The 27,608-nt window shown below is 57.5% G+C and overlaps 6 protein-coding genes across 6 annotated transcripts; all 6 read right to left on the bottom strand.

Annotated features, from left to right (window-relative positions):
• Positions 1–6,333: 6,333 nt before the first annotated feature.
• On the bottom strand, positions 6,334–7,371 carry LOC309677389 (inositol 1,4,5-trisphosphate receptor-interacting protein-like 1; the record flags this gene model as incomplete). The annotated part of the gene is made up of 1 exon (XM_082490186.1): positions 6,334–7,371. One exon carries the CDS (start codon positions 7,369–7,371, stop codon positions 6,334–6,336), a length of 1,038 nt encoding a protein of 345 aa, XP_082346312.1.
• A 2,796-nt stretch (positions 7,372–10,167) lies between these two features.
• On the bottom strand, positions 10,168–11,214 carry LOC309677388 (inositol 1,4,5-trisphosphate receptor-interacting protein-like 1; the record flags this gene model as incomplete). Its single annotated transcript, XM_082490185.1, has 1 exon — positions 10,168–11,214. The coding sequence occupies one exon, from the start codon at positions 11,212–11,214 to the stop codon at positions 10,168–10,170; it is 1,047 nt and encodes a 348-aa protein (XP_082346311.1).
• A 2,796-nt stretch (positions 11,215–14,010) lies between these two features.
• LOC309677387 (inositol 1,4,5-trisphosphate receptor-interacting protein-like 1) lies at positions 14,011–15,057 on the bottom strand (the record flags this gene model as incomplete). The annotated part of the gene is made up of 1 exon (XM_082490184.1): positions 14,011–15,057. The coding sequence occupies one exon, from the start codon at positions 15,055–15,057 to the stop codon at positions 14,011–14,013; it is 1,047 nt and encodes a 348-aa protein (XP_082346310.1).
• A 2,796-nt stretch (positions 15,058–17,853) lies between these two features.
• On the bottom strand, positions 17,854–18,900 carry LOC309677386 (inositol 1,4,5-trisphosphate receptor-interacting protein-like 1; the record flags this gene model as incomplete). Its single annotated transcript, XM_082490183.1, has 1 exon — positions 17,854–18,900. One exon carries the CDS (start codon positions 18,898–18,900, stop codon positions 17,854–17,856), a length of 1,047 nt encoding a protein of 348 aa, XP_082346309.1.
• A 2,796-nt stretch (positions 18,901–21,696) lies between these two features.
• LOC309677385 (inositol 1,4,5-trisphosphate receptor-interacting protein-like 1) lies at positions 21,697–22,743 on the bottom strand (the record flags this gene model as incomplete). Its single annotated transcript, XM_082490182.1, has 1 exon — positions 21,697–22,743. The coding sequence occupies one exon, from the start codon at positions 22,741–22,743 to the stop codon at positions 21,697–21,699; it is 1,047 nt and encodes a 348-aa protein (XP_082346308.1).
• Positions 22,744–25,539: 2,796 nt separating this feature from the next.
• On the bottom strand, positions 25,540–26,586 carry LOC309677384 (inositol 1,4,5-trisphosphate receptor-interacting protein-like 1; the record flags this gene model as incomplete). The annotated part of the gene is made up of 1 exon (XM_082490181.1): positions 25,540–26,586. The coding sequence occupies one exon, from the start codon at positions 26,584–26,586 to the stop codon at positions 25,540–25,542; it is 1,047 nt and encodes a 348-aa protein (XP_082346307.1).
• Between the last annotated feature and the right edge of the window lie 1,022 nt (positions 26,587–27,608).

Here is a 27,608-nt window from a genome sequence, read left to right as displayed (position 1 = left end):
GGCCCCCGTCCAGCTCAGCCTCCCCCCCGGGCGTGTGCACTCACCGATGGCTCGAGCTGCACTGCCGCAGCCGTGCCCTCTGCTGCCTGATGAAGGCCCAGGCATTGTGACCCGCCCCTGTGACGTCACAGGCAGCAGAGCCGCATCACCGTTGTTGGGTGAGCCACCGAGCGAAGGGGCCCCACTGGGCGTGTCGTTTGCGCACAGCGAAGGACTGTTGGGTGACATGATGGCTGGAGGCCATCTTGGGCCTAGCGATCGTGAAATGAGAGTGTTTTTGATTCTTGGAGAATTAAGGCTTGTTGTTACCAGAATCGCTGCTGCCTTGGACGTTACCGCAGGGCTGACCTTGGCCTGTTTAGGGGCCTGGTTGACAGAGTCCCTTGGGAGGCAGTCCTGAAGGGCCAAGGAGCCCTGGAAGGCTGGGCGTTCCAGGGCCCAGAAATCTTCAACGGCAGGCCATCCCTACGTGCAACAAGATGAGCCGGCAGGGAAGAAGGCCGGCCTGGCTGAACAGAGAGCTTTTGCTGGCGCTCAGGAAAAACCAGAGAGATTATGACCTTTGGAAGAGGGGGGAAGCCTGTCAGGAGGACTACAAAGATGATGTGAAGTTGTGCAGGGAGGGCATTAGAAGGGCCAAAGCCCAGCTAGAACTTAATTTGGCTGCTGCGGTAAAAGACGATACAGAATGTCTCTATAAACACATTAACAACAAAAGGAGGGCGAAGGGGACTCTCCATCCCGTATTGGATGCGGGGGGAAACAGAGCGACAAAGGCTGAGGAAAAGGCTGAGGTACTTAATGCTTTCTTTGCCTCGGTCTTTAGCGGTAAGACCGACTGCCCTCGGGGTACCCAGCCCCCTGAGCTGGAAGATGGGGACAGGGAGCAGAAGGAAGCCCCATAACCCAAGGGGAAATGGTTAGCGACCTGCTACACCACGTACATGCACACGAGTGTTTGGGGCTGGCTGCCATCCACCCAAGCGTACTGAGGGAACTGGCGGGAGTGCTCCCCAAGCCACGTTGCACCATTTCTCAGCAGTCCTGGCAAACCAGGGAGGTCCCGGTTGGCTGGAGGTGAGCAAATGTGACACCCGTCTACAAGAAGTGCTGGAAGGAGGATCCGGGGAACTTCGGGCCTGTCAGTCTGCCCTTCATGCCAGGGAAGGTAATGGAGCAGATCATCCTGAGTGTCACCACGCGGCACATAGAGGGCAACCACGTGATCAGGCCCAGTCGGCATGGGCTTATGAAAGGCAGGTCTTGCTTGACCGACCTGATCTCCTTCTACGACAAAGTGACCCTCTTAGTGGATGAGGCAAAGGCTCTGGATGTTGTTTACCTGGACTTTAGAGAAGCCTTTGACGTTGTTTGCTGGGTAAAAAGCCTTCTGGATGGCTGGGCCCCAGGAGTTGTGTTGAATGGAGTTAAATCCGGTTGGTGGCCGGTCACAAGGGGTGTTTCCCAGGGCCTGGTACTGGGGCCAGTTCTGTTTAATATCTTTAGCAATCATCTGGATGTGGGCATTGAGTGCACCCCGCAGTAATGAACTCCACAGGGAAAAATAGGATCGAAATGCAGAAATCCACAGGTGTTTTATATCCTCTGATACAAAGGTGTCATTAATTACTCAGCAACTGTGACAGTTGAATAGCCGGAGCTATCGCATGCACTTAAGCATGGATCTAGGTTCAATCGTAGAGCTGATTTCTCCACTAACAGCTGTTTTTTGTGGTTGTATTTTTTTTTTTTTCCTTCAGGCCTTCCGCCTTCTAACAATCGGGCACTTAATCAGAAAGGTGAACTGTTGGGAGAGAGTGGGAAAGGCCAGGAAGGCGACTGCTGTGGGACTGAGAGGGCTAGAGAGCAGGTCATACCCTGGTGTGGCCAGAGAGCGCGGCTGAGGAGGCTTGGGCAGGGCCAGGAGCAAGGTCAGGAGATAGAAGGGTGGCTCAACAGCCACGAGCGGTCACTCGCTGAGGCGACCGGCTCCGTACGGGCACGTTCTGCAGCAGAGGGGAGGATGGCAGGGTACTGGTGGGGTTTCCTAGACCAGGTGAAGGCTATGGCCGTGAAGAGAGTCACCAGGGCCGGCAGGTGCGTCAGAGCAGCTGAGGAGGCTTGGAAGGGGCCCGGAGCAATGGGGGGAGATTTAAAGGTGGTGCAACTGCCACCAGCGGCTGTGGAAAGAACTAGTTGTTATTCAAAGTGAAAGGATGTTGCAGAAGAGTCCCGGTTTTGGAGCAGCTCTGGTGGGAGTCCCATCACAGCTCTTACAAACCCAGGAGAGATCCAAGGAGACGCTAACAGCACTTCACACTGAACAGGATGGGACAGAATAAAGAGTTTGCAGTACAGCACTGACTGCTTTATTACTCTAAGAAGTTCTCAGTTCTGGGGGGCGGGGGGAAGGATGTTGTGCTGGCCATGCTTGATGAACTGCGTGTCGGTCACATCACAGCTCTCCTGCCAGGCTGTGCTGGGGGTAAAGCCGGCCTCTGCCTACTCAAGGCTCTGGAAGTAGTCCGAGTCGCCTAGCTGCACGCCGAAAATCATCTCAATGGACAGGGATCCCTCTCCATTGTGTAGCTGGAGCCTGCAAGAGCGTGTAGCAGGCAGCACCGTCAGCTGCCAGCGGCGGGACCGAGGCATAAGCTTCCATGCGTCTTTCACCAGCGTCTGGAACCAGCAGGCGGTTTTCTCGATGTCTAAGTACGAGTTGGTGCAAAGGGTGTTGAGGAGGCTGGGGCCCTGACGTTTCAGCTCATCCTCGCTGTGGTGGAGGAAGCATAGTACGTCCTGCACCAGTAGCTCCCACATGCACATGCACTGTAGGTGCACGTGGAGGCCGGAGGTGCTGGTCAGTATGTCCTTGGTGGTGCCCAGCTCCAAGCAGAAGGTGTGTCCGGGGGGAGGCTGCAGGGGCACGAGCAGTTGGTAGAGGACATTGCCCTCCTGGGTACTCCACCCTTCGTAGACACAGCCCACCCCAATGGCTGGCTGCAGCCTTGGCTTGAAGCTATTGCCGGGAAGTCTTTGGCAGGCACTAAGAAGCTCGTCTACCAGCTCCTCCACCAACGTGCACGTGTCGGCCATGTATGGCACTGGCCACTGGATGCAAAGGCCCACACACCTGCCCAGATCCCACATGTCCCCGGAGTCGTCGTCATCGTCGTCGTCTTCTACCTTTTCGTCGTCCTCCTCGTCCTCCTCGTCTTCTTCTACCTTTTCGTCATCCACCTCGTCCTCCTCGTTGTGAATTCCGGGGCTGCCCTGCTGGCAGCTGCTTCCCGTCTTACGGCTCCTTCTTCTGGTCCTGCAGCAGAGCCACAGGAGCAGGAGCAGGAGCAGGGCTCCTGCCCCAAGAGCAGTGGCCCAGAACCACCATTGCTGGAAGGCGGCCAGGAGCAGGATTTTCACAGCCGCCCCGTTCTGATTCCGGATCCGCTCTAGATCCTGCAGCAGCTGAGTCGTCTTCCAGCTCAGCTGCTGTGCGAGGTGCTGCACGAGCCTGTGCATGGCTGCATGCAGCTCTTCACCCGTCTGCATCGCGTTCTGGACAATGCCCAGCGCAACTCAGGCGAGGGAGACAAAGACAGCCGAGACCTGCAGGAGAGGGAAGAGAAGGGCTCTCAGTGGGGCCTGGCCAGAGGGAGCTGGCGGCAGTTGGGGGGGCTGTGGGTGGGAGCTGCAGGGACCTGGGGCCAGGTAGGAGAGGGGGCCAGGGAGCTGGGAGTTCCCCCACCCCAGCGGTGGCAGGGTGCCCTGCCCAAGGTGCTCCCCGGAGCGTCTGGACCCTCACTGCAGGGTGAGACGCCCCCCAGGGTCCGGCGTTCCTTCCCCGGCCCCCGTCCAGCTCAGCCTCCCCCCCGGGCGTGTGCACTCACCGATGGCTCGAGCTGCACTGCCGCAGCCGTGCCCTCTGCTGCCTGATGAAGGCCCAGGCATTGTGACCCGCCCCTGTGACGTCACAGGCAGCAGAGCCGCATCACCGTTGTTGGGTGAGCCACCGAGCGAAGGGGCCCCACTGGGCGTGTCGTTTGCGCACAGCGAAGGACTGTTGGGTGACATGATGGCTGGAGGCCATCTTGGGCCTAGCGATCGTGAAATGAGAGTGTTTTTGATTCTTGGAGAATTAAGGCTTGTTGTTACCAGAATCGCTGCTGCCTTGGACGTTACCGCAGGGCTGACCTTGGCCTGTTTAGGGGCCTGGTTGACAGAGTCCCTTGGGAGGCAGTCCTGAAGGGCCAAGGAGCCCTGGAAGGCTGGGCGTTCCAGGGCCCAGAAATCTTCAACGGCAGGCCATCCCTACGTGCAACAAGATGAGCCGGCAGGGAAGAAGGCCGGCCTGGCTGAACAGAGAGCTTTTGCTGGCGCTCAGGAAAAACCAGAGAGATTATGACCTTTGGAAGAGGGGGGAAGCCTGTCAGGAGGACTACAAAGATGATGTGAAGTTGTGCAGGGAGGGCATTAGAAGGGCCAAAGCCCAGCTAGAACTTAATTTGGCTGCTGCGGTAAAAGACGATACAGAATGTCTCTATAAACACATTAACAACAAAAGGAGGGCGAAGGGGACTCTCCATCCCGTATTGGATGCGGGGGGAAACAGAGCGACAAAGGCTGAGGAAAAGGCTGAGGTACTTAATGCTTTCTTTGCCTCGGTCTTTAGCGGTAAGACCGACTGCCCTCGGGGTACCCAGCCCCCTGAGCTGGAAGATGGGGACAGGGAGCAGAAGGAAGCCCCATAACCCAAGGGGAAATGGTTAGCGACCTGCTACACCACGTACATGCACACGAGTGTTTGGGGCTGGCTGCCATCCACCCAAGCGTACTGAGGGAACTGGCGGGAGTGCTCCCCAAGCCACGTTGCACCATTTCTCAGCAGTCCTGGCAAACCAGGGAGGTCCCGGTTGGCTGGAGGTGAGCAAATGTGACACCCGTCTACAAGAAGTGCTGGAAGGAGGATCCGGGGAACTTCGGGCCTGTCAGTCTGCCCTTCATGCCAGGGAAGGTAATGGAGCAGATCATCCTGAGTGTCACCACGCGGCACATAGAGGGCAACCACGTGATCAGGCCCAGTCGGCATGGGCTTATGAAAGGCAGGTCTTGCTTGACCGACCTGATCTCCTTCTACGACAAAGTGACCCTCTTAGTGGATGAGGCAAAGGCTCTGGATGTTGTTTACCTGGACTTTAGAGAAGCCTTTGACGTTGTTTGCTGGGTAAAAAGCCTTCTGGATGGCTGGGCCCCAGGAGTTGTGTTGAATGGAGTTAAATCCGGTTGGTGGCCGGTCACAAGGGGTGTTTCCCAGGGCCTGGTACTGGGGCCAGTTCTGTTTAATATCTTTAGCAATCATCTGGATGTGGGCATTGAGTGCACCCCGCAGTAATGAACTCCACAGGGAAAAATAGGATCGAAATGCAGAAATCCACAGGTGTTTTATATCCTCTGATACAAAGGTGTCATTAATTACTCAGCAACTGTGACAGTTGAATAGCCGGAGCTATCGCATGGATCTAGGTTCAATCGTAGAGCTGATTTCTCCACTAACAGCTGTTTTTTGTGGTTGTATTTTTTTTTTTTTCCTTCAGGCCTTCCGCCTTCTAACAATCGGGCACTTAATCAGAAAGGTGAACTGTTGGGAGAGAGTGGGAAAGGCCAGGAAGGCGACTGCTGTGGGACTGAGAGGGCTAGAGAGCAGGTCATACCCTGGTGTGGCCAGAGAGCGCGGCTGAGGAGGCTTGGGCAGGGCCAGGAGCAAGGTCAGGAGATAGAAGGGTGGCTCAACAGCCACGAGCGGTCACTCGCTGAGGCGACCGGCTCCGTACGGGCACGTTCTGCAGCAGAGGGGAGGATGGCAGGGTACTGGTGGGGTTTCCTAGACCAGGTGAAGGCTATGGCCGTGAAGAGAGTCACCAGGGCCGGCAGGTGCGTCAGAGCAGCTGAGGAGGCTTGGAAGGGGCCCGGAGCAATGGGGGGAGATTTAAAGGTGGTGCAACTGCCACCAGCGGCTGTGGAAAGAACTAGTTGTTATTCAAAGTGAAAGGATGTTGCAGAAGAGTCCCGGTTTTGGAGCAGCTCTGGTGGGAGTCCCATCACAGCTCTTACAAACCCAGGAGAGATCCAAGGAGACGCTAACAGCACTTCACACTGAACAGGATGGGACAGAATAAAGAGTTTGCAGTACAGCACTGACTGCTTTATTACTCTAAGAAGTTCTCAGTTCTGGGGGGCGGGGGGAAGGATGTTGTGCTGGCCATGCTTGATGAACTGCGTGTCGGTCACATCACAGCTCTCCTGCCAGGCTGTGCTGGGGGTAAAGCCGGCCTCTGCCTACTCAAGGCTCTGGAAGTAGTCCGAGTCGCCTAGCTGCACGCCGAAAATCATCTCAATGGACAGGGATCCCTCTCCATTGTGTAGCTGGAGCCTGCAGGAGCGTGTAGCAGGCAGCACCGTCAGCTGCCAGCGGCGGGACCGAGGCATAAGCTTCCATGCGTCTTTCACCAGCGTCTGGAACCAGCAGGCGGTTTTCTCGATGTCTAAGTACGAGTTGGTGCAAAGGGTGTTGAGGAGGCTGGGGCCCTGACGTTTCAGCTCATCCTCGCTGTGGTGGAGGAAGCATAGTACGTCCTGCCCCAGTAGCTCCCACATGCACATGCACTGTAGGTGCACGTGGAGGCCGGAGGTGCTGGTCAGCATGTCCTTGGTGGTGCCCAGCTCCAAGCAGAAGGTGTGTCCGGGGGGAGGCTGCAGGGGCACGAGCAGTTGGTAGAGGACATTGCCCTCCTGGGTACTCCACCCTTCGTAGACACAGCCCACCCCAATGGCTGGCTGCAGCCTTGGCTTGAAGCTATTGCCGGGAAGTCTTTGGCAGGCACTAAGAAGCTCGTCTACCAGCTCCTCCACCAACGTGCACGTGTCGGCCATGTATGGCACTGGCCACTGGATGCAAAGGCCCACACACCTGCCCAGATCCCACATGTCCCCGGAGTCGTCGTCATCGTCGTCGTCTTCTACCTTTTCGTCGTCCTCCTCGTCTTCTTCTACCTTTTCGTCATCCACCTCGTCCTCCTCGTTGTGAATTCCGGGGCTGCCCTGCTGGCAGCTGCTTCCCGTCTTACGGCTCCTTCTTCTGGTCCTGCAGCAGAGCCACAGGAGCAGGAGCAGGAGCAGGGCTACTGCCCCAAGAGCAGTGGCCCAGAACCACCATTGCTGGAAGGCGGCCAGGAGCAGGATTTTCACAGCCGCCCCGTTCTGATTCCGGATCCGCTCTAGATCCTGCAGCAGCTGAGTCGTCTTCCAGCTCAGCTGCTGTGCGAGGTGCTGCACGAGCCTGTGCATGGCTGCATGCAGCTCTTCACCCGTCTGCATCGCGTTCTGGACAATGCCCAGCGCAACTCAGGCGAGGGAGACAAAGACAGCCGAGACCTGCAGGAGAGGGAAGAGAAGGGCTCTCAGTGGGGCCTGGCCAGAGGGAGCTGGCGGCAGTTGGGGGGGCTGTGGGTGGGAGCTGCAGGGACCTGGGGCCAGGTAGGAGAGGGGGCCAGGGAGCTGGGAGTTCCCCCACCCCAGCGGTGGCAGGGTGCCCTGCCCAAGGTGCTCCCCGGAGCGTCTGGACCCTCACTGCAGGGTGAGACGCCCCCCAGGGTCCGGCGTTCCTTCCCCGGCCCCCGTCCAGCTCAGCCTCCCCCCCGGGCGTGTGCACTCACCGATGGCTCGAGCTGCACTGCCGCAGCCGTGCCCTCTGCTGCCTGATGAAGGCCCAGGCATTGTGACCCGCCCCTGTGACGTCACAGGCAGCAGAGCCGCATCACCGTTGTTGGGTGAGCCACCGAGCGAAGGGGCCCCACTGGGCGTGTCGTTTGCGCACAGCGAAGGACTGTTGGGTGACATGATGGCTGGAGGCCATCTTGGGCCTAGCGATCGTGAAATGAGAGTGTTTTTGATTCTTGGAGAATTAAGGCTTGTTGTTACCAGAATCGCTGCTGCCTTGGACGTTACCGCAGGGCTGACCTTGGCCTGTTTAGGGGCCTGGTTGACAGAGTCCCTTGGGAGGCAGTCCTGAAGGGCCAAGGAGCCCTGGAAGGCTGGGCGTTCCAGGGCCCAGAAATCTTCAACGGCAGGCCATCCCTACGTGCAACAAGATGAGCCGGCAGGGAAGAAGGCCGGCCTGGCTGAACAGAGAGCTTTTGCTGGCGCTCAGGAAAAACCAGAGAGATTATGACCTTTGGAAGAGGGGGGAAGCCTGTCAGGAGGACTACAAAGATGATGTGAAGTTGTGCAGGGAGGGCATTAGAAGGGCCAAAGCCCAGCTAGAACTTAATTTGGCTGCTGCGGTAAAAGACGATACAGAATGTCTCTATAAACACATTAACAACAAAAGGAGGGCGAAGGGGACTCTCCATCCCGTATTGGATGCGGGGGGAAACAGAGCGACAAAGGCTGAGGAAAAGGCTGAGGTACTTAATGCTTTCTTTGCCTCGGTCTTTAGCGGTAAGACCGACTGCCCTCGGGGTACCCAGCCCCCTGAGCTGGAAGATGGGGACAGGGAGCAGAAGGAAGCCCCATAACCCAAGGGGAAATGGTTAGCGACCTGCTACACCACGTACATGCACACGAGTGTTTGGGGCTGGCTGCCATCCACCCAAGCGTACTGAGGGAACTGGCGGGAGTGCTCCCCAAGCCACGTTGCACCATTTCTCAGCAGTCCTGGCAAACCAGGGAGGTCCCGGTTGGCTGGAGGTGAGCAAATGTGACACCCGTCTACAAGAAGTGCTGGAAGGAGGATCCGGGGAACTTCGGGCCTGTCAGTCTGCCCTTCATGCCAGGGAAGGTAATGGAGCAGATCATCCTGAGTGTCACCACGCGGCACATAGAGGGCAACCACGTGATCAGGCCCAGTCGGCATGGGCTTATGAAAGGCAGGTCTTGCTTGACCGACCTGATCTCCTTCTACGACAAAGTGACCCTCTTAGTGGATGAGGCAAAGGCTCTGGATGTTGTTTACCTGGACTTTAGAGAAGCCTTTGACGTTGTTTGCTGGGTAAAAAGCCTTCTGGATGGCTGGGCCCCAGGAGTTGTGTTGAATGGAGTTAAATCCGGTTGGTGGCCGGTCACAAGGGGTGTTTCCCAGGGCCTGGTACTGGGGCCAGTTCTGTTTAATATCTTTAGCAATCATCTGGATGTGGGCATTGAGTGCACCCCGCAGTAATGAACTCCACAGGGAAAAATAGGATCGAAATGCAGAAATCCACAGGTGTTTTATATCCTCTGATACAAAGGTGTCATTAATTACTCAGCAACTGTGACAGTTGAATAGCCGGAGCTATCGCATGCACTTAAGCATGGATCTAGGTTCAATCGTAGAGCTGATTTCTTCACTAACAGCTGTTTTTTGTGGTTGTATTTTTTTTTTTTTCCTTCAGGCCTTCCGCCTTCTAACAATCGGGCACTTAATCAGAAAGGTGAACTGTTGGGAGAGAGTGGGAAAGGCCAGGAAGGCGACTGCTGTGGGACTGAGAGGGCTAGAGAGCAGGTCATACCCTGGTGTGGCCAGAGAGCGCGGCTGAGGAGGCTTGGGCAGGGCCAGGAGCAAGGTCAGGAGATAGAAGGGTGGCTCAACAGCCATGAGCGGTCACTCGCTGAGGCGACCGGCTCCGTACGGGCACGTTCTGCAGCAGAGGGGAGGATGGCAGGGTACTGGTGGGGTTTCCTAGACCAGGTGAAGGCTATGGCCGTGAAGAGAGTCACCAGGGCCGGCAGGTGCGTCAGAGCAGCTGAGGAGGCTTGGAAGGGGCCCGGAGCAATGGGGGGAGATTTAAAGGTGGTGCAACTGCCACCAGCGGCTGTGGAAAGAACTAGTTGTTATTCAAAGTGAAAGGATGTTGCAGAAGAGTCCCGGTTTTGGAGCAGCTCTGGTGGGAGTCCCATCACAGCTCTTACAAACCCAGGAGAGATCCAAGGAGACGCTAACAGCACTTCACACTGAACAGGATGGGACAGAATAAAGAGTTTGCAGTACAGCACTGACTGCTTTATTACTATAAGAAGTTCTCAGTTCTGGGGGGCGGGGGGAAGGATGTTGTGCTGGCCATGCTTGATGAACTGCGTGTCGGTCACATCACAGCTCTCCTGCCAGGCTGTGCTGGGGGTAAAGCCGGCCTCTGCCTACTCAAGGCTCTGGAAGTAGTCCGAGTCGCCTAGCTGCACGCCGAAAATCATCTCAATGGACAGGGATCCCTCTCCATTGTGTAGCTGGAGCCTGCAGGAGCGTGTAGCAGGCAGCACCGTCAGCTGCCAGCGGCGGGACCGAGGCATAAGCTTCCATGCGTCTTTCACCAGCGTCTGGAACCAGCAGGCGGTTTTCTCGATGTCTAAGTACGAGTTGGTGCAAAGGGTGTTGAGGAGGCTGGGGCCCTGACGTTTCAGCTCATCCTCGCTGTGGTGGAGGAAGCATAGTACGTCCTGCACCAGTAGCTCCCACATGCACATGCACTGTAGGTGCACGTGGAGGCCGGAGGTGCTGGTCAGTATGTCCTTGGTGGTGCCCAGCTCCAAGCAGAAGGTGTGTCCGGGGGGAGGCTGCAGGGGCACGAGCAGTTGGTAGAGGACATTGCCCTCCTGGGTACTCCACCCTTCGTAGACACAGCCCACCCCAATGGCTGGCTGCAGCCTTGGCTTGAAGCTATTGCCGGGAAGTCTTTGGCAGGCACTAAGAAGCTCGTCTACCAGCTCCTCCACCAACGTGCACGTGTCGGCCATGTATGGCACTGGCCACTGGATGCAAAGGCCCACACACCTGCCCAGATCCCACATGTCCCCGGAGTCGTCGTCATCGTCGTCGTCTTCTACCTTTTCGTCGTCCTCCTCGTCCTCCTCGTCTTCTTCTACCTTTTCGTCATCCACCTCGTCCTCCTCGTTGTGAATTCCGGGGCTGCCCTGCTGGCAGCTGCTTCCCGTCTTACGGCTCCTTCTTCTGGTCCTGCAGCAGAGCCACAGGAGCAGGAGCAGGAGCAGGGCTACTGCCCCAAGAGCAGTGGCCCAGAACCACCATTGCTGGAAGGCGGCCAGGAGCAGGATTTTCACAGCCGCCCCGTTCTGATTCCGGATCCGCTCTAGATCCTGCAGCAGCTGAGTCGTCTTCCAGCTCAGCTGCTGTGCGAGGTGCTGCACGAGCCTGTGCATGGCTGCATGCAGCTCTTCACCCGTCTGCATCGCGTTCTGGACAATGCCCAGCGCAACTCAGGCGAGGGAGACAAAGACAGCCGAGACCTGCAGGAGAGGGAAGAGAAGGGCTCTCAGTGGGGCCTGGCCAGAGGGAGCTGGCGGCAGTTGGGGGGGCTGTGGGTGGGAGCTGCAGGGACCTGGGGCCAGGTAGGAGAGGGGGCCAGGGAGCTGGGAGTTCCCCCACCCCAGCGGTGGCAGGGTGCCCTGCCCAAGGTGCTCCCCGGAGCGTCTGGACCCTCACTGCAGGGTGAGACGCCCCCCAGGGTCCGGCGTTCCTTCCCCGGCCCCCGTCCAGCTCAGCCTCCCCCCCGGGCGTGTGCACTCACCGATGGCTCGAGCTGCACTGCCGCAGCCGTGCCCTCTGCTGCCTGATGAAGGCCCAGGCATTGTGACCCGCCCCTGTGACGTCACAGGCAGCAGAGCCGCATCACCGTTGTTGGGTGAGCCACCGAGCGAAGGGGCCCCACTGGGCGTGTCGTTTGCGCACAGCGAAGGACTGTTGGGTGACATGATGGCTGGAGGCCATCTTGGGCCTAGCGATCGTGAAATGAGAGTGTTTTTGATTCTTGGAGAATTAAGGCTTGTTGTTACCAGAATCGCTGCTGCCTTGGACGTTACCGCAGGGCTGACCTTGGCCTGTTTAGGGGCCTGGTTGACAGAGTCCCTTGGGAGGCAGTCCTGAAGGGCCAAGGAGCCCTGGAAGGCTGGGCGTTCCAGGGCCCAGAAATCTTCAACGGCAGGCCATCCCTACGTGCAACAAGATGAGCCGGCAGGGAAGAAGGCCGGCCTGGCTGAACAGAGAGCTTTTGCTGGCGCTCAGGAAAAACCAGAGAGATTATGACCTTTGGAAGAGGGGGGAAGCCTGTCAGGAGGACTACAAAGATGATGTGAAGTTGTGCAGGGAGGGCATTAGAAGGGCCAAAGCCCAGCTAGAACTTAATTTGGCTGCTGCGGTAAAAGACGATACAGAATGTCTCTATAAACACATTAACAACAAAAGGAGGGCGAAGGGGACTCTCCATCCCGTATTGGATGCGGGGGGAAACAGAGCGACAAAGGCTGAGGAAAAGGCTGAGGTACTTAATGCTTTCTTTGCCTCGGTCTTTAGCGGTAAGACCGACTGCCCTCGGGGTACCCAGCCCCCTGAGCTGGAAGATGGGGACAGGGAGCAGAAGGAAGCCCCATAACCCAAGGGGAAATGGTTAGCGACCTGCTACACCACGTACATGCACACGAGTGTTTGGGGCTGGCTGCCATCCACCCAAGCGTACTGAGGGAACTGGCGGGAGTGCTCCCCAAGCCACGTTGCACCATTTCTCAGCAGTCCTGGCAAACCAGGGAGGTCCCGGTTGGCTGGAGGTGAGCAAATGTGACACCCGTCTACAAGAAGTGCTGGAAGGAGGATCCGGGGAACTTCGGGCCTGTCAGTCTGCCCTTCATGCCAGGGAAGGTAATGGAGCAGATCATCCTGAGTGTCACCACGCGGCACATAGAGGGCAACCACGTGATCAGGCCCAGTCGGCATGGGCTTATGAAAGGCAGGTCTTGCTTGACCGACCTGATCTCCTTCTACGACAAAGTGACCCTCTTAGTGGATGAGGCAAAGGCTCTGGATGTTGTTTACCTGGACTTTAGAGAAGCCTTTGACGTTGTTTGCTGGGTAAAAAGCCTTCTGGATGGCTGGGCCCCAGGAGTTGTGTTGAATGGAGTTAAATCCGGTTGGTGGCCGGTCACAAGGGGTGTTTCCCAGGGCCTGGTACTGGGGCCAGTTCTGTTTAATATCTTTAGCAATCATCTGGATGTGGGCATTGAGTGCACCCCGCAGTAATGAACTCCACAGGGAAAAATAGGATCGAAATGCAGAAATCCACAGGTGTTTTATATCCTCTGATACAAAGGTGTCATTAATTACTCAGCAACTGTGACAGTTGAATAGCCGGAGCTATCGCATGCACTTAAGCATGGATCTAGGTTCAATCGTAGAGCTGATTTCTTCACTAACAGCTGTTTTTTGTGGTTGTATTTTTTTTTTTTTCCTTCAGGCCTTCCGCCTTCTAACAATCGGGCACTTAATCAGAAAGGTGAACTGTTGGGAGAGAGTGGGAAAGGCCAGGAAGGCGACTGCTGTGGGACTGAGAGGGCTAGAGAGCAGGTCATACCCTGGTGTGGCCAGAGAGCGCGGCTGAGGAGGCTTGGGCAGGGCCAGGAGCAAGGTCAGGAGATAGAAGGGTGGCTCAACAGCCATGAGCGGTCACTCGCTGAGGCGACCGGCTCTGTACGGGCACGTTCTGCAGCAGAGGGGAGGATGGCAGCGTACTGGTGGGGTTTCCTAGACCAGGTGAAGGCTATGGCCGTGAAGAGAGTCACCAGGGCCGGCAGGTGCGTCAGAGCAGCTGAGGAGGCTTGGAAGGGGCCCGGAGCAATGGGGGGAGATTTAAAGGTGGTGCAACTGCCACCAGCGGCTGTGGAAAGAACTAGTTGTTATTCAAAGTGAAAGGATGTTGCAGAAGAGTCCCGGTTTTGGAGCAGCTCTGGTGGGAGTCCCATCACAGCTCTTACAAACCCAGGAGAGATCCAAGGAGACGCTAACAGCACTTCACACTGAACAGGATGGGACAGAATAAAGAGTTTGCAGTACAGCACTGACTGCTTTATTACTATAAGAAGTTCTCAGTTCTGGGGGGCGGGGGGAAGGATGTTGTGCTGGCCATGCTTGATGAACTGCGTGTCGGTCACATCACAGCTCTCCTGCCAGGCTGTGCTGGGGGTAAAGCCGGCCTCTGCCTACTCAAGGCTCTGGAAGTAGTCCGAGTCGCCTAGCTGCACGCCGAAAATCATCTCAATGGACAGGGATCCCTCTCCATTGTGTAGCTGGAGCCTGCAGGAGCGTGTAGCAGGCAGCACCGTCAGCTGCCAGCGGCGGGACCGAGGCATAAGCTTCCATGCGTCTTTCACCAGCGTCTGGAACCAGCAGGCGGTTTTCTCGATGTCTAAGTACGAGTTGGTGCAAAGGGTGTTGAGGAGGCTGGGGCCCTGACGTTTCAGCTCATCCTCGCTGTGGTGGAGGAAGCATAGTACGTCCTGCCCCAGTAGCTCCCACATGCACATGCACTGTAGGTGCACGTGGAGGCCGGAGGTGCTGGTCAGTATGTCCTTGGTGGTGCCCAGCTCCAAGCAGAAGGTGTGTCCGGGGGGAGGCTGCAGGGGCACGAGCAGTTGGTAGAGGACATTGCCCTCCTGGGTACTCCACCCTTCGTAGACACAGCCCACCCCAATGGCTGGCTGCAGCCTTGGCTTGAAGCTATTGCCGGGAAGTCTTTGGCAGGCACTAAGAAGCTCGTCTACCAGCTCCTCCACCAACGTGCACGTGTCGGCCATGTATGGCACTGGCCACTGGATGCAAAGGCCCACACACCTGCCCAGATCCCACATGTCCCCGGAGTCGTCGTCATCGTCGTCGTCTTCTACCTTTTCGTCGTCCTCCTCGTCCTCCTCGTCTTCTTCTACCTTTTCGTCATCCACCTCGTCCTCCTCGTTGTGAATTCCGGGGCTGCCCTGCTGGCAGCTGCTTCCCGTCTTACGGCTCCTTCTTCTGGTCCTGCAGCAGAGCCACAGGAGCAGGAGCAGGAGCAGGGCTACTGCCCCAAGAGCAGTGGCCCAGAACCACCATTGCTGGAAGGCGGCCAGGAGCAGGATTTTCACAGCCGCCCCGTTCTGATTCCGGATCCGCTCTAGATCCTGCAGCAGCTGAGTCGTCTTCCAGCTCAGCTGCTGTGCGAGGTGCTGCACGAGCCTGTGCATGGCTGCATGCAGCTCTTCACCCGTCTGCATCGCGTTCTGGACAATGCCCAGCGCAACTCAGGCGAGGGAGACAAAGACAGCCGAGACCTGCAGGAGAGGGAAGAGAAGGGCTCTCAGTGGGGCCTGGCCAGAGGGAGCTGGCGGCAGTTGGGGGGGCTGTGGGTGGGAGCTGCAGGGACCTGGGGCCAGGTAGGAGAGGGGGCCAGGGAGCTGGGAGTTCCCCCACCCCAGCGGTGGCAGGGTGCCCTGCCCAAGGTGCTCCCCGGAGCGTCTGGACCCTCACTGCAGGGTGAGACGCCCCCCAGGGTCCGGCGTTCCTTCCCCGGCCCCCGTCCAGCTCAGCCTCCCCCCCGGGCGTGTGCACTCACCGATGGCTCGAGCTGCACTGCCGCAGCCGTGCCCTCTGCTGCCTGATGAAGGCCCAGGCATTGTGACCCGCCCCTGTGACGTCACAGGCAGCAGAGCCGCATCACCGTTGTTGGGTGAGCCACCGAGCGAAGGGGCCCCACTGGGCGTGTCGTTTGCGCACAGCGAAGGACTGTTGGGTGACATGATGGCTGGAGGCCATCTTGGGCCTAGCGATCGTGAAATGAGAGTGTTTTTGATTCTTGGAGAATTAAGGCTTGTTGTTACCAGAATCGCTGCTGCCTTGGACGTTACCGCAGGGCTGACCTTGGCCTGTTTAGGGGCCTGGTTGACAGAGTCCCTTGGGAGGCAGTCCTGAAGGGCCAAGGAGCCCTGGAAGGCTGGGCGTTCCAGGGCCCAGAAATCTTCAACGGCAGGCCATCCCTACGTGCAACAAGATGAGCCGGCAGGGAAGAAGGCCGGCCTGGCTGAACAGAGAGCTTTTGCTGGCGCTCAGGAAAAACCAGAGAGATTATGACCTTTGGAAGAGGGGGGAAGCCTGTCAGGAGGACTACAAAGATGATGTGAAGTTGTGCAGGGAGGGCATTAGAAGGGCCAAAGCCCAGCTAGAACTTAATTTGGCTGCTGCGGTAAAAGACGATACAGAATGTCTCTATAAACACATTAACAACAAAAGGAGGGCGAAGGGGACTCTCCATCCCGTATTGGATGCGGGGGGAAACAGAGCGACAAAGGCTGAGGAAAAGGCTGAGGTACTTAATGCTTTCTTTGCCTCGGTCTTTAGCGGTAAGACCGACTGCCCTCGGGGTACCCAGCCCCCTGAGCTGGAAGATGGGGACAGGGAGCAGAAGGAAGCCCCATAACCCAAGGGGAAATGGTTAGCGACCTGCTACACCACGTACATGCACACGAGTGTTTGGGGCTGGCTGCCATCCACCCAAGCGTACTGAGGGAACTGGCGGGAGTGCTCCCCAAGCCACGTTGCACCATTTCTCAGCAGTCCTGGCAAACCAGGGAGGTCCCGGTTGGCTGGAGGTGAGCAAATGTGACACCCGTCTACAAGAAGTGCTGGAAGGAGGATCCGGGGAACTTCGGGCCTGTCAGTCTGCCCTTCATGCCAGGGAAGGTAATGGAGCAGATCATCCTGAGTGTCACCACGCGGCACATAGAGGGCAACCACGTGATCAGGCCCAGTCGGCATGGGCTTATGAAAGGCAGGTCTTGCTTGACCGACCTGATCTCCTTCTACGACAAAGTGACCCTCTTAGTGGATGAGGCAAAGGCTCTGGATGTTGTTTACCTGGACTTTAGAGAAGCCTTTGACGTTGTTTGCTGGGTAAAAAGCCTTCTGGATGGCTGGGCCCCAGGAGTTGTGTTGAATGGAGTTAAATCCGGTTGGTGGCCGGTCACAAGGGGTGTTTCCCAGGGCCTGGTACTGGGGCCAGTTCTGTTTAATATCTTTAGCAATCATCTGGATGTGGGCATTGAGTGCACCCCGCAGTAATGAACTCCACAGGGAAAAATAGGATCGAAATGCAGAAATCCACAGGTGTTTTATATCCTCTGATACAAAGGTGTCATTAATTACTCAGCAACTGTGACAGTTGAATAGCCGGAGCTATCGCATGCACTTAAGCATGGATCTAGGTTCAATCGTAGAGCTGATTTCTTCACTAACAGCTGTTTTTTGTGGTTGTATTTTTTTTTTTTTCCTTCAGGCCTTCCGCCTTCTAACAATCGGGCACTTAATCAGAAAGGTGAACTGTTGGGAGAGAGTGGGAAAGGCCAGGAAGGCGACTGCTGTGGGACTGAGAGGGCTAGAGAGCAGGTCATACCCTGGTGTGGCCAGAGAGCGCGGCTGAGGAGGCTTGGGCAGGGCCAGGAGCAAGGTCAGGAGATAGAAGGGTGGCTCAACAGCCATGAGCGGTCACTCGCTGAGGCGACCGGCTCCGTACGGGCACGTTCTGCAGCAGAGGGGAGGATGGCAGGGTACTGGTGGGGTTTCCTAGACCAGGTGAAGGCTATGGCCGTGAAGAGAGTCACCAGGGCCGGCAGGTGCGTCAGAGCAGCTGAGGAGGCTTGGAAGGGGCCCGGAGCAATGGGGGGAGATTTAAAGGTGGTGCAACTGCCACCAGCGGCTGTGGAAAGAACTAGTTGTTATTCAAAGTGAAAGGATGTTGCAGAAGAGTCCCGGTTTTGGAGCAGCTCTGGTGGGAGTCCCATCACAGCTCTTACAAACCCAGGAGAGATCCAAGGAGACGCTAACAGCACTTCACACTGAACAGGATGGGACAGAATAAAGAGTTTGCAGTACAGCACTGACTGCTTTATTACTATAAGAAGTTCTCAGTTCTGGGGGGCGGGGGGAAGGATGTTGTGCTGGCCATGCTTGATGAACTGCGTGTCGGTCACATCACAGCTCTCCTGCCAGGCTGTGCTGGGGGTAAAGCCGGCCTCTGCCTACTCAAGGCTCTGGAAGTAGTCCGAGTCGCCTAGCTGCACGCCGAAAATCATCTCAATGGACAGGGATCCCTCTCCATTGTGTAGCTGGAGCCTGCAGGAGCGTGTAGCAGGCAGCACCGTCAGCTGCCAGCGGCGGGACCGAGGCATAAGCTTCCATGCGTCTTTCACCAGCGTCTGGAACCAGCAGGCGGTTTTCTCGATGTCTAAGTACGAGTTGGTGCAAAGGGTGTTGAGGAGGCTGGGGCCCTGACGTTTCAGCTCATCCTCGCTGTGGTGGAGGAAGCATAGTACGTCCTGCCCCAGTAGCTCCCACATGCACATGCACTGTAGGTGCACGTGGAGGCCGGAGGTGCTGGTCAGTATGTCCTTGGTGGTGCCCAGCTCCAAGCAGAAGGTGTGTCCGGGGGGAGGCTGCAGGGGCACGAGCAGTTGGTAGAGGACATTGCCCTCCTGGGTACTCCACCCTTCGTAGACACAGCCCACCCCAATGGCTGGCTGCAGCCTTGGCTTGAAGCTATTGCCGGGAAGTCTTTGGCAGGCACTAAGAAGCTCGTCTACCAGCTCCTCCACCAACGTGCACGTGTCGGCCATGTATGGCACTGGCCACTGGATGCAAAGGCCCACACACCTGCCCAGATCCCACATGTCCCCGGAGTCGTCGTCATCGTCGTCGTCTTCTACCTTTTCGTCGTCCTCCTCGTCCTCCTCGTCTTCTTCTACCTTTTCGTCATCCACCTCGTCCTCCTCGTTGTGAATTCCGGGGCTGCCCTGCTGGCAGCTGCTTCCCGTCTTACGGCTCCTTCTTCTGGTCCTGCAGCAGAGCCACAGGAGCAGGAGCAGGAGCAGGGCTCCTGCCCCAAGAGCAGTGGCCCAGAACCACCATTGCTGGAAGGCGGCCAGGAGCAGGATTTTCACAGCCGCCCCGTTCTGATTCCGGATCCGCTCTAGATCCTGCAGCAGCTGAGTCGTCTTCCAGCTCAGCTGCTGTGCGAGGTGCTGCACGAGCCTGTGCATGGCTGCATGCAGCTCTTCACCCGTCTGCATCGCGTTCTGGACAATGCCCAGCGCAACTCAGGCGAGGGAGACAAAGACAGCCGAGACCTGCAGGAGAGGGAAGAGAAGGGCTCTCAGTGGGGCCTGGCCAGAGGGAGCTGGCGGCAGTTGGGGGGGCTGTGGGTGGGAGCTGCAGGGACCTGGGGCCAGGTAGGAGAGGGGGCCAGGGAGCTGGGAGTTCCCCCACCCCAGCGGTGGCAGGGTGCCCTGCCCAAGGTGCTCCCCGGAGCGTCTGGACCCTCACTGCAGGGTGAGACGCCCCCCAGGGTCCGGCGTTCCTTCCCCGGCCCCCGTCCAGCTCAGCCTCCCCCCCGGGCGTGTGCACTCACCGATGGCTCGAGCTGCACTGCCGCAGCCGTGCCCTCTGCTGCCTGATGAAGGCCCAGGCATTGTGACCCGCCCCTGTGACGTCACAGGCAGCAGAGCCGCATCACCGTTGTTGGGTGAGCCACCGAGCGAAGGGGCCCCACTGGGCGTGTCGTTTGCGCACAGCGAAGGACTGTTGGGTGACATGATGGCTGGAGGCCATCTTGGGCCTAGCGATCGTGAAATGAGAGTGTTTTTGATTCTTGGAGAATTAAGGCTTGTTGTTACCAGAATCGCTGCTGCCTTGGACGTTACCGCAGGGCTGACCTTGGCCTGTTTAGGGGCCTGGTTGACAGAGTCCCTTGGGAGGCAGTCCTGAAGGGCCAAGGAGCCCTGGAAGGCTGGGCGTTCCAGGGCCCAGAAATCTTCAACGGCAGGCCATCCCTACGTGCAACAAGATGAGCCGGCAGGGAAGAAGGCCGGCCTGGCTGAACAGAGAGCTTTTGCTGGCGCTCAGGAAAAACCAGAGAGATTATGACCTTTGGAAGAGGGGGGAAGCCTGTCAGGAGGACTACAAAGATGATGTGAAGTTGTGCAGGGAGGGCATTAGAAGGGCCAAAGCCCAGCTAGAACTTAATTTGGCTGCTGCGGTAAAAGACGATACAGAATGTCTCTATAAACACATTAACAACAAAAGGAGGGCGAAGGGGACTCTCCATCCCGTATTGGATGCGGGGGGAAACAGAGCGACAAAGGCTGAGGAAAAGGCTGAGGTACTTAATGCTTTCTTTGCCTCGGTCTTTAGCGGTAAGACCGACTGCCCTCGGGGTACCCAGCCCCCTGAGCTGGAAGATGGGGACAGGGAGCAGAAGGAAGCCCCGTAACCCAAGGGGAAATGGTTAGCGACCTGCTACACCACGTACATGCACACGAGTGTTTGGGGCTGGCTGCCATCCACCCAAGCGTACTGAGGGAACTGGCGGGAGTGCTCCCCAAGCCACGTTGCACCATTTCTCAGCAGTCCTGGCAAACCAGGGAGGTCCCGGTTGGCTGGAGGTGAGCAAATGTGACACCCGTCTACAAGAAGTGCTGGAAGGAGGATCCGGGGAACTTCGGGCCTGTCAGTCTGCCCTTCATGCCAGGGAAGGTAATGGAGCAGATCATCCTGAGTGTCACCACGCGGCACATAGAGGGCAACCACGTGATCAGGCCCAGTCGGCATGGGCTTATGAAAGGCAGGTCTTGCTTGACCGACCTGATCTCCTTCTACGACAAAGTGACCCTCTTAGTGGATGAGGCAAAGGCTCTGGATGTTGTTTACCTGGACTTTAGAGAAGCCTTTGACGTTGTTTGCTGGGTAAAAAGCCTTCTGGATGGCTGGGCCCCAGGAGTTGTGTTGAATGGAGTTAAATCCGGTTGGTGGCCGGTCACAAGGGGTGTTTCCCAGGGCCTGGTACTGGGGCCAGTTCTGTTTAATATCTTTAGCAATCATCTGGATGTGGGCATTGAGTGCACCCCGCAGTAATGAACTCCACAGGGAAAAATAGGATCGAAATGCAGAAATCCACAGGTGTTTTATATCCTCTGATACAAAGGTGTCATTAATTACTCAGCAACTGTGACAGTTGAATAGCCGGAGCTATCGCATGCACTTAAGCATGGATCTAGGTTCAATCGTAGAGCTGATTTCTTCACTAACAGCTGTTTTTTGTGGTTGTATTTTTTTTTTTTTCCTTCAGGCCTTCCGCCTTCTAACAATCGGGCACTTAATCAGAAAGGTGAACTGTTGGGAGAGAGTGGGAAAGGCCAGGAAGGCGACTGCTGTGGGACTGAGAGGGCTAGAGAGCAGGTCATACCCTGGTGTGGCCAGAGAGCGCGGCTGAGGAGGCTTGGGCAGGGCCAGGAGCAAGGTCAGGAGATAGAAGGGTGGCTCAACAGCCACGAGCGGTCACTCGCTGAGGCGACCGGCTCCGTACGGGCACGTTCTGCAGCAGAGGGGAGGATGGCAGGGTACTGGTGGGGTTTCCTAGACCAGGTGAAGGCTATGGCCGTGAAGAGAGTCACCAGGGCCGGCAGGTGCGTCAGAGCAGCTGAGGAGGCTTGGAAGGGGCCCGGAGCAATGGGGGGAGATTTAAAGGTGGTGCAACTGCCACCAGCGGCTGTGGAAAGAACTAGTTGTTATTCAAAGTGAAAGGATGTTGCAGAAGAGTCCCGGTTTTGGAGCAGCTCTGGTGGGAGTCCCATCACAGCTCTTACAAACCCAGGAGAGATCCAAGGAGACGCTAACAGCACTTCACACTGAACAGGATGGGACAGAATAAAGAGTTTGCAGTACAGCACTGACTGCTTTATTACTATAAGAAGTTCTCAGTTCTGGGGGGCGGGGGGAAGGATGTTGTGCTGGCCATGCTTGATGAACTGCGTGTCGGTCACATCACAGCTCTCCTGCCAGGCTGTGCTGGGGGTAAAGCCGGCCTCTGCCTACTCAAGGCTCTGGAAGTAGTCCGAGTCGCCTAGCTGCACGCCGAAAATCATCTCAATGGACAGGGATCCCTCTCCATTGTGTAGCTGGAGCCTGCAGGAGCGTGTAGCAGGCAGCACCGTCAGCTGCCAGCGGCGGGACCGAGGCATAAGCTTCCATGCGTCTTTCACCAGCGTCTGGAACCAGCAGGCGGTTTTCTCGATGTCTAAGTACGAGTTGGTGCAAAGGGTGTTGAGGAGGCTGGGGCCCTGACGTTTCAGCTCATCCTCGCTGTGGTGGAGGAAGCATAGTACGTCCTGCACCAGTAGCTCCCACATGCACATGCACTGTAGGTGCACGTGGAGGCCGGAGGTGCTGGTCAGTATGTCCTTGGTGGTGCCCAGCTCCAAGCAGAAGGTGTGTCCGGGGGGAGGCTGCAGGGGCACGAGCAGTTGGTAGAGGACATTGCCCTCCTGGGTACTCCACCCTTCGTAGACACAGCCCACCCCAATGGCTGGCTGCAGCCTTGGCTTGAAGCTATTGCCGGGAAGTCTTTGGCAGGCACTAAGAAGCTCGTCTACCAGCTCCTCCACCAACGTGCACGTGTCGGCCATGTATGGCACTGGCCACTGGATGCAAAGGCCCACACACCTGCCCAGATCCCACATGTCCCCGGAGTCGTCGTCATCGTCGTCGTCTTCTACCTTTTCGTCGTCCTCCTCGTCCTCCTCGTCTTCTTCTACCTTTTCGTCATCCACCTCGTCCTCCTCGTTGTGAATTCCGGGGCTGCCCTGCTGGCAGCTGCTTCCCGTCTTACGGCTCCTTCTTCTGGTCCTGCAGCAGAGCCACAGGAGCAGGAGCAGGAGCAGGGCTCCTGCCCCAAGAGCAGTGGCCCAGAACCACCATTGCTGGAAGGCGGCCAGGAGCAGGATTTTCACAGCCGCCCCGTTCTGATTCCGGATCCGCTCTAGATCCTGCAGCAGCTGAGTCGTCTTCCAGCTCAGCTGCTGTGCGAGGTGCTGCACGAGCCTGTGCATGGCTGCATGCAGCTCTTCACCCGTCTGCATCGCGTTCTGGACAATGCCCAGCGCAACTCAGGCGAGGGAGACAAAGACAGCCGAGACCTGCAGGAGAGGGAAGAGAAGGGCTCTCAGTGGGGCCTGGCCAGAGGGAGCTGGCGGCAGTTGGGGGGGCTGTGGGTGGGAGCTGCAGGGACCTGGGGCCAGGTAGGAGAGGGGGCCAGGGAGCTGGGAGTTCCCCCACCCCAGCGGTGGCAGGGTGCCCTGCCCAAGGTGCTCCCCGGAGCGTCTGGACCCTCACTGCAGGGTGAGACGCCCCCCAGGGTCCGGCGTTCCTTCCCCGGCCCCCGTCCAGCTCAGCCTCCCCCCCGGGCGTGTGCACTCACCGATGGCTCGAGCTGCACTGCCGCAGCCGTGCCCTCTGCTGCCTGATGAAGGCCCAGGCATTGTGACCCGCCCCTGTGACGTCACAGGCAGCAGAGCCGCATCACCGTTGTTGGGTGAGCCACCGAGCGAAGGGGCCCCACTGGGCGTGTCGTTTGCGCACAGCGAAGGACTGTTGGGTGACATGATGGCTGGAGGCCATCTTGGGCCTAGCGATCGTGAAATGAGAGTGTTTTTGATTCTTGGAGAATTAAGGCTTGTTGTTACCAGAATCGCTGCTGCCTTGGACGTTACCGCAGGGCTGACCTTGGCCTGTTTAGGGGCCTGGTTGACAGAGTCCCTTGGGAGGCAGTCCTGAAGGGCCAAGGAGCCCTGGAAGGCTGGGCGTTCCAGGGCCCAGAAATCTTCAACGGCAGGCCATCCCTACGTGCAACAAGATGAGCCGGCAGGGAAGAAGGCCGGCCTGGCTGAACAGAGAGCTTTTGCTGGCGCTCAGGAAAAACCAGAGAGATTATGACCTTTGGAAGAGGGGGGAAGCCTGTCAGGAGGACTACAAAGATGATGTGAAGTTGTGCAGGGAGGGCATTAGAAGGGCCAAAGCCCAGCTAGAACTTAATTTGGCTGCTGCGGTAAAAGACGATACAGAATGTCTCTATAAACACATTAACAACAAAAGGAGGGCGAAGGGGACTCTCCATCCCGTATTGGATGCGGGGGGAAACAGAGCGACAAAGGCTGAGGAAAAGGCTGAGGTACTTAATGCTTTCTTTGCCTCGGTCTTTAGCGGTAAGACCGACTGCCCTCGGGGTACCCAGCCCCCTGAGCTGGAAGATGGGGACAGGGAGCAGAAGGAAGCCCCATAACCCAAGGGGAAATGGTTAGCGACCTGCTACACCACGTACATGCACACGAGTGTTTGGGGCTGGCTGCCATCCACCCAAGCGTACTGAGGGAACTGGCGGGAGTGCTCCCCAAGCCACGTTGCACCATTTCTCAGCAGTCCTGGCAAACCAGGGAGGTCCCGGTTGGCTGGAGGTGAGCAAATGTGACACCCGTCTACAAGAAGTGCTGGAAGGAGGATCCGGGGAACTTCGGGCCTGTCAGTCTGCCCTTCATGCCAGGGAAGGTAATGGAGCAGATCATCCTGAGTGTCACCACGCGGCACATAGAGGGCAACCACGTGATCAGGCCCAGTCGGCATGGGCTTATGAAAGGCAGGTCTTGCTTGACCGACCTGATCTCCTTCTACGACAAAGTGACCCTCTTAGTGGATGAGGCAAAGGCTCTGGATGTTGTTTACCTGGACTTTAGAGAAGCCTTTGACGTTGTTTGCTGGGTAAAAAGCCTTCTGGATGGCTGGGCCCCAGGAGTTGTGTTGAATGGAGTTAAATCCGGTTGGTGGCCGGTCACAAGGGGTGTTTCCCAGGGCCTGGTACTGGGGCCAGTTCTGTTTAATATCTTTAGCAATCATCTGGATGTGGGCATTGAGTGCACCCCGCAGTAATGAACTCCACAGGGAAAAATAGGATCGAAATGCAGAAATCCACAGGTGTTTTATATCCTCTGATACAAAGGTGTCATTAATTACTCAGCAACTGTGACAGTTGAATAGCCGGAGCTATCGCATGCACTTAAGCATGGATCTAGGTTCAATCGTAGAGCTGATTTCTTCACTAACAGCTGTTTTTTGTGGTTGTATTTTTTTTTTTTTCCTTCAGGCCTTCCGCCTTCTAACAATCGGGCACTTAATCAGAAAGGTGAACTGTTGGGAGAGAGTGGGAAAGGCCAGGAAGGCGACTGCTGTGGGACTGAGAGGGCTAGAGAGCAGGTCATACCCTGGTGTGGCCAGAGAGCGCGGCTGAGGAGGCTTGGGCAGGGCCAGGAGCAAGGTCAGGAGATAGAAGGGTGGCTCAACAGCCACGAGCGGTCACTCGCTGAGGCGACCGGCTCCGTACGGGCACGTTCTGCAGCAGAGGGGAGGATGGCAGGGTACTGGTGGGGTTTCCTAGACCAGGTGAAGGCTATGGCCGTGAAGAGAGTCACCAGGGCCGGCAGGTGCGTCAGAGCAGCTGAGGAGGCTTGGAAGGGGCCCGGAGCAATGGGGGGAGATTTAAAGGTGGTGCAACTGCCACCAGCGGCTGTGGAAAGAACTAGTTGTTATTCAAAGTGAAAGGATGTTGCAGAAGAGTCCCGGTTTTGGAGCAGCTCTGGTGGGAGTCCCATCACAGCTCTTACAAACCCAGGAGAGATCCAAGGAGACGCTAACAGCACTTCACACTGAACAGGATGGGACAGAATAAAGAGTTTGCAGTACAGCACTGACTGCTTTATTACTATAAGAAGTTCTCAGTTCTGGGGGGCGGGGGGAAGGATGTTGTGCTGGCCATGCTTGATGAACTGCGTGTCGGTCACATCACAGCTCTCCTGCCAGGCTGTGCTGGGGGTAAAGCCGGCCTCTGCCTACTCAAGGCTCTGGAAGTAGTCCGAGTCGCCTAGCTGCACGCCGAAAATCATCTCAATGGACAGGGATCCCTCTCCATTGTGTAGCTGGAGCCTGCAGGAGCGTGTAGCAGGCAGCACCGTCAGCTGCCAGCGGCGGGACCGAGGCATAAGCTTCCATGCGTCTTTCACCAGCGTCTGGAACCAGCAGGCGGTTTTCTCGATGTCTAAGTACGAGTTGGTGCAAAGGGTGTTGAGGAGGCTGGGGCCCTGACGTTTCAGCTCATCCTCGCTGTGGTGGAGGAAGCATAGTACGTCCTGCCCCAGTAGCTCCCACATGCACATGCACTGTAGGTGCACGTGGAGGCCGGAGGTGCTGGTCAGTATGTCCTTGGTGGTGCCCAGCTCCAAGCAGAAGGTGTGTCCGGGGGGAGGCTGCAGGGGCACGAGCAGTTGGTAGAGGACATTGCCCTCCTGGGTACTCCACCCTTCGTAGACACAGCCCACCCCAATGGCTGGCTGCAGCCTTGGCTTGAAGCTATTGCCGGGAAGTCTTTGGCAGGCACTAAGAAGCTCGTCTACCAGCTCCTCCACCAACGTGCACGTGTCGGCCATGTATGGCACTGGCCACTGGATGCAAAGGCCCACACACCTGCCCAGATCCCACATGTCCCCGGAGTCGTCGTCATCGTCGTCGTCTTCTACCTTTTCGTCGTCCTCCTCGTCCTCCTCGTCTTCTTCTACCTTTTCGTCATCCACCTCGTCCTCCTCGTTGTGAATTCCGGGGCTGCCCTGCTGGCAGCTGCTTCCCGTCTTACGGCTCCTTCTTCTGGTCCTGCAGCAGAGCCACAGGAGCAGGAGCAGGAGCAGGGCTCCTGCCCCAAGAGCAGTGGCCCAGAACCACCATTGCTGGAAGGCGGCCAGGAGCAGGATTTTCACAGCCGCCCCGTTCTGATTCCGGATCCGCTCTAGATCCTGCAGCAGCTGAGTCGTCTTCCAGCTCAGCTGCTGTGCGAGGTGCTGCACGAGCCTGTGCATGGCTGCATGCAGCTCTTCACCCGTCTGCATCGCGTTCTGGACAATGCCCAGCGCAACTCAGGCGAGGGAGACAAAGACAGCCGAGACCTGCAGGAGAGGGAAGAGAAGGGCTCTCAGTGGGGCCTGGCCAGAGGGAGCTGGCGGCAGTTGGGGGGGCTGTGGGTGGGAGCTGCAGGGACCTGGGGCCAGGTAGGAGAGGGGGCCAGGGAGCTGGGAGTTCCCCCACCCCAGCGGTGGCAGGGTGCCCTGCCCAAGGTGCTCCCCGGAGCGTCTGGACCCTCACTGCAGGGTGAGACGCCCCCCAGGGTCCGGCGTTCCTTCCCCGGCCCCCGTCCAGCTCAGCCTCCCCCCCGGGCGTGTGCACTCACCGATGGCTCGAGCTGCACTGCCGCAGCCGTGCCCTCTGCTGCCTGATGAAGGCCCAGGCATTGTGACCCGCCCCTGTGACGTCACAGGCAGCAGAGCCGCATCACCGTTGTTGGGTGAGCCACCGAGCGAAGGGGCCCCACTGGGCGTGTCGTTTGCGCACAGCGAAGGACTGTTGGGTGACATGATGGCTGGAGGCCATCTTGGGCCTAGCGATCGTGAAATGAGAGTGTTTTTGATTCTTGGAGAATTAAGGCTTGTTGTTACCAGAATCGCTGCTGCCTTGGACGTTACCGCAGGGCTGACCTTGGCCTGTTTAGGGGCCTGGTTGACAGAGTCCCTTGGGAGGCAGTCCTGAAGGGCCAAGGAGCCCTGGAAGGCTGGGCGTTCCAGGGCCCAGAAATCTTCAACGGCAGGCCATCCCTACGTGCAACAAGATGAGCCGGCAGGGAAGAAGGCCGGCCTGGCTGAACAGAGAGCTTTTGCTGGCGCTCAGGAAAAACCAGAGAGATTATGACCTTTGGAAGAGGGGGGAAGCCTGTCAGGAGGACTACAAAGATGATGTGAAGTTGTGCAGGGAGGGCATTAGAAGGGCCAAAGCCCAGCTAGAACTTAATTTGGCTGCTGCGGTAAAAGACGATACAGAATGTCTCTATAAACACATTAACAACAAAAGGAGGGCGAAG

This window comes from Vanellus vanellus (assembly GCF_965231255.1).
Source record: "Vanellus vanellus genome assembly, chromosome: 13".
Classification (NCBI taxonomy): Eukaryota; Metazoa; Chordata; class Aves; order Charadriiformes; family Charadriidae; genus Vanellus; species Vanellus vanellus.
This window is presented reverse-complemented; position numbering and strand designations above follow the sequence as displayed.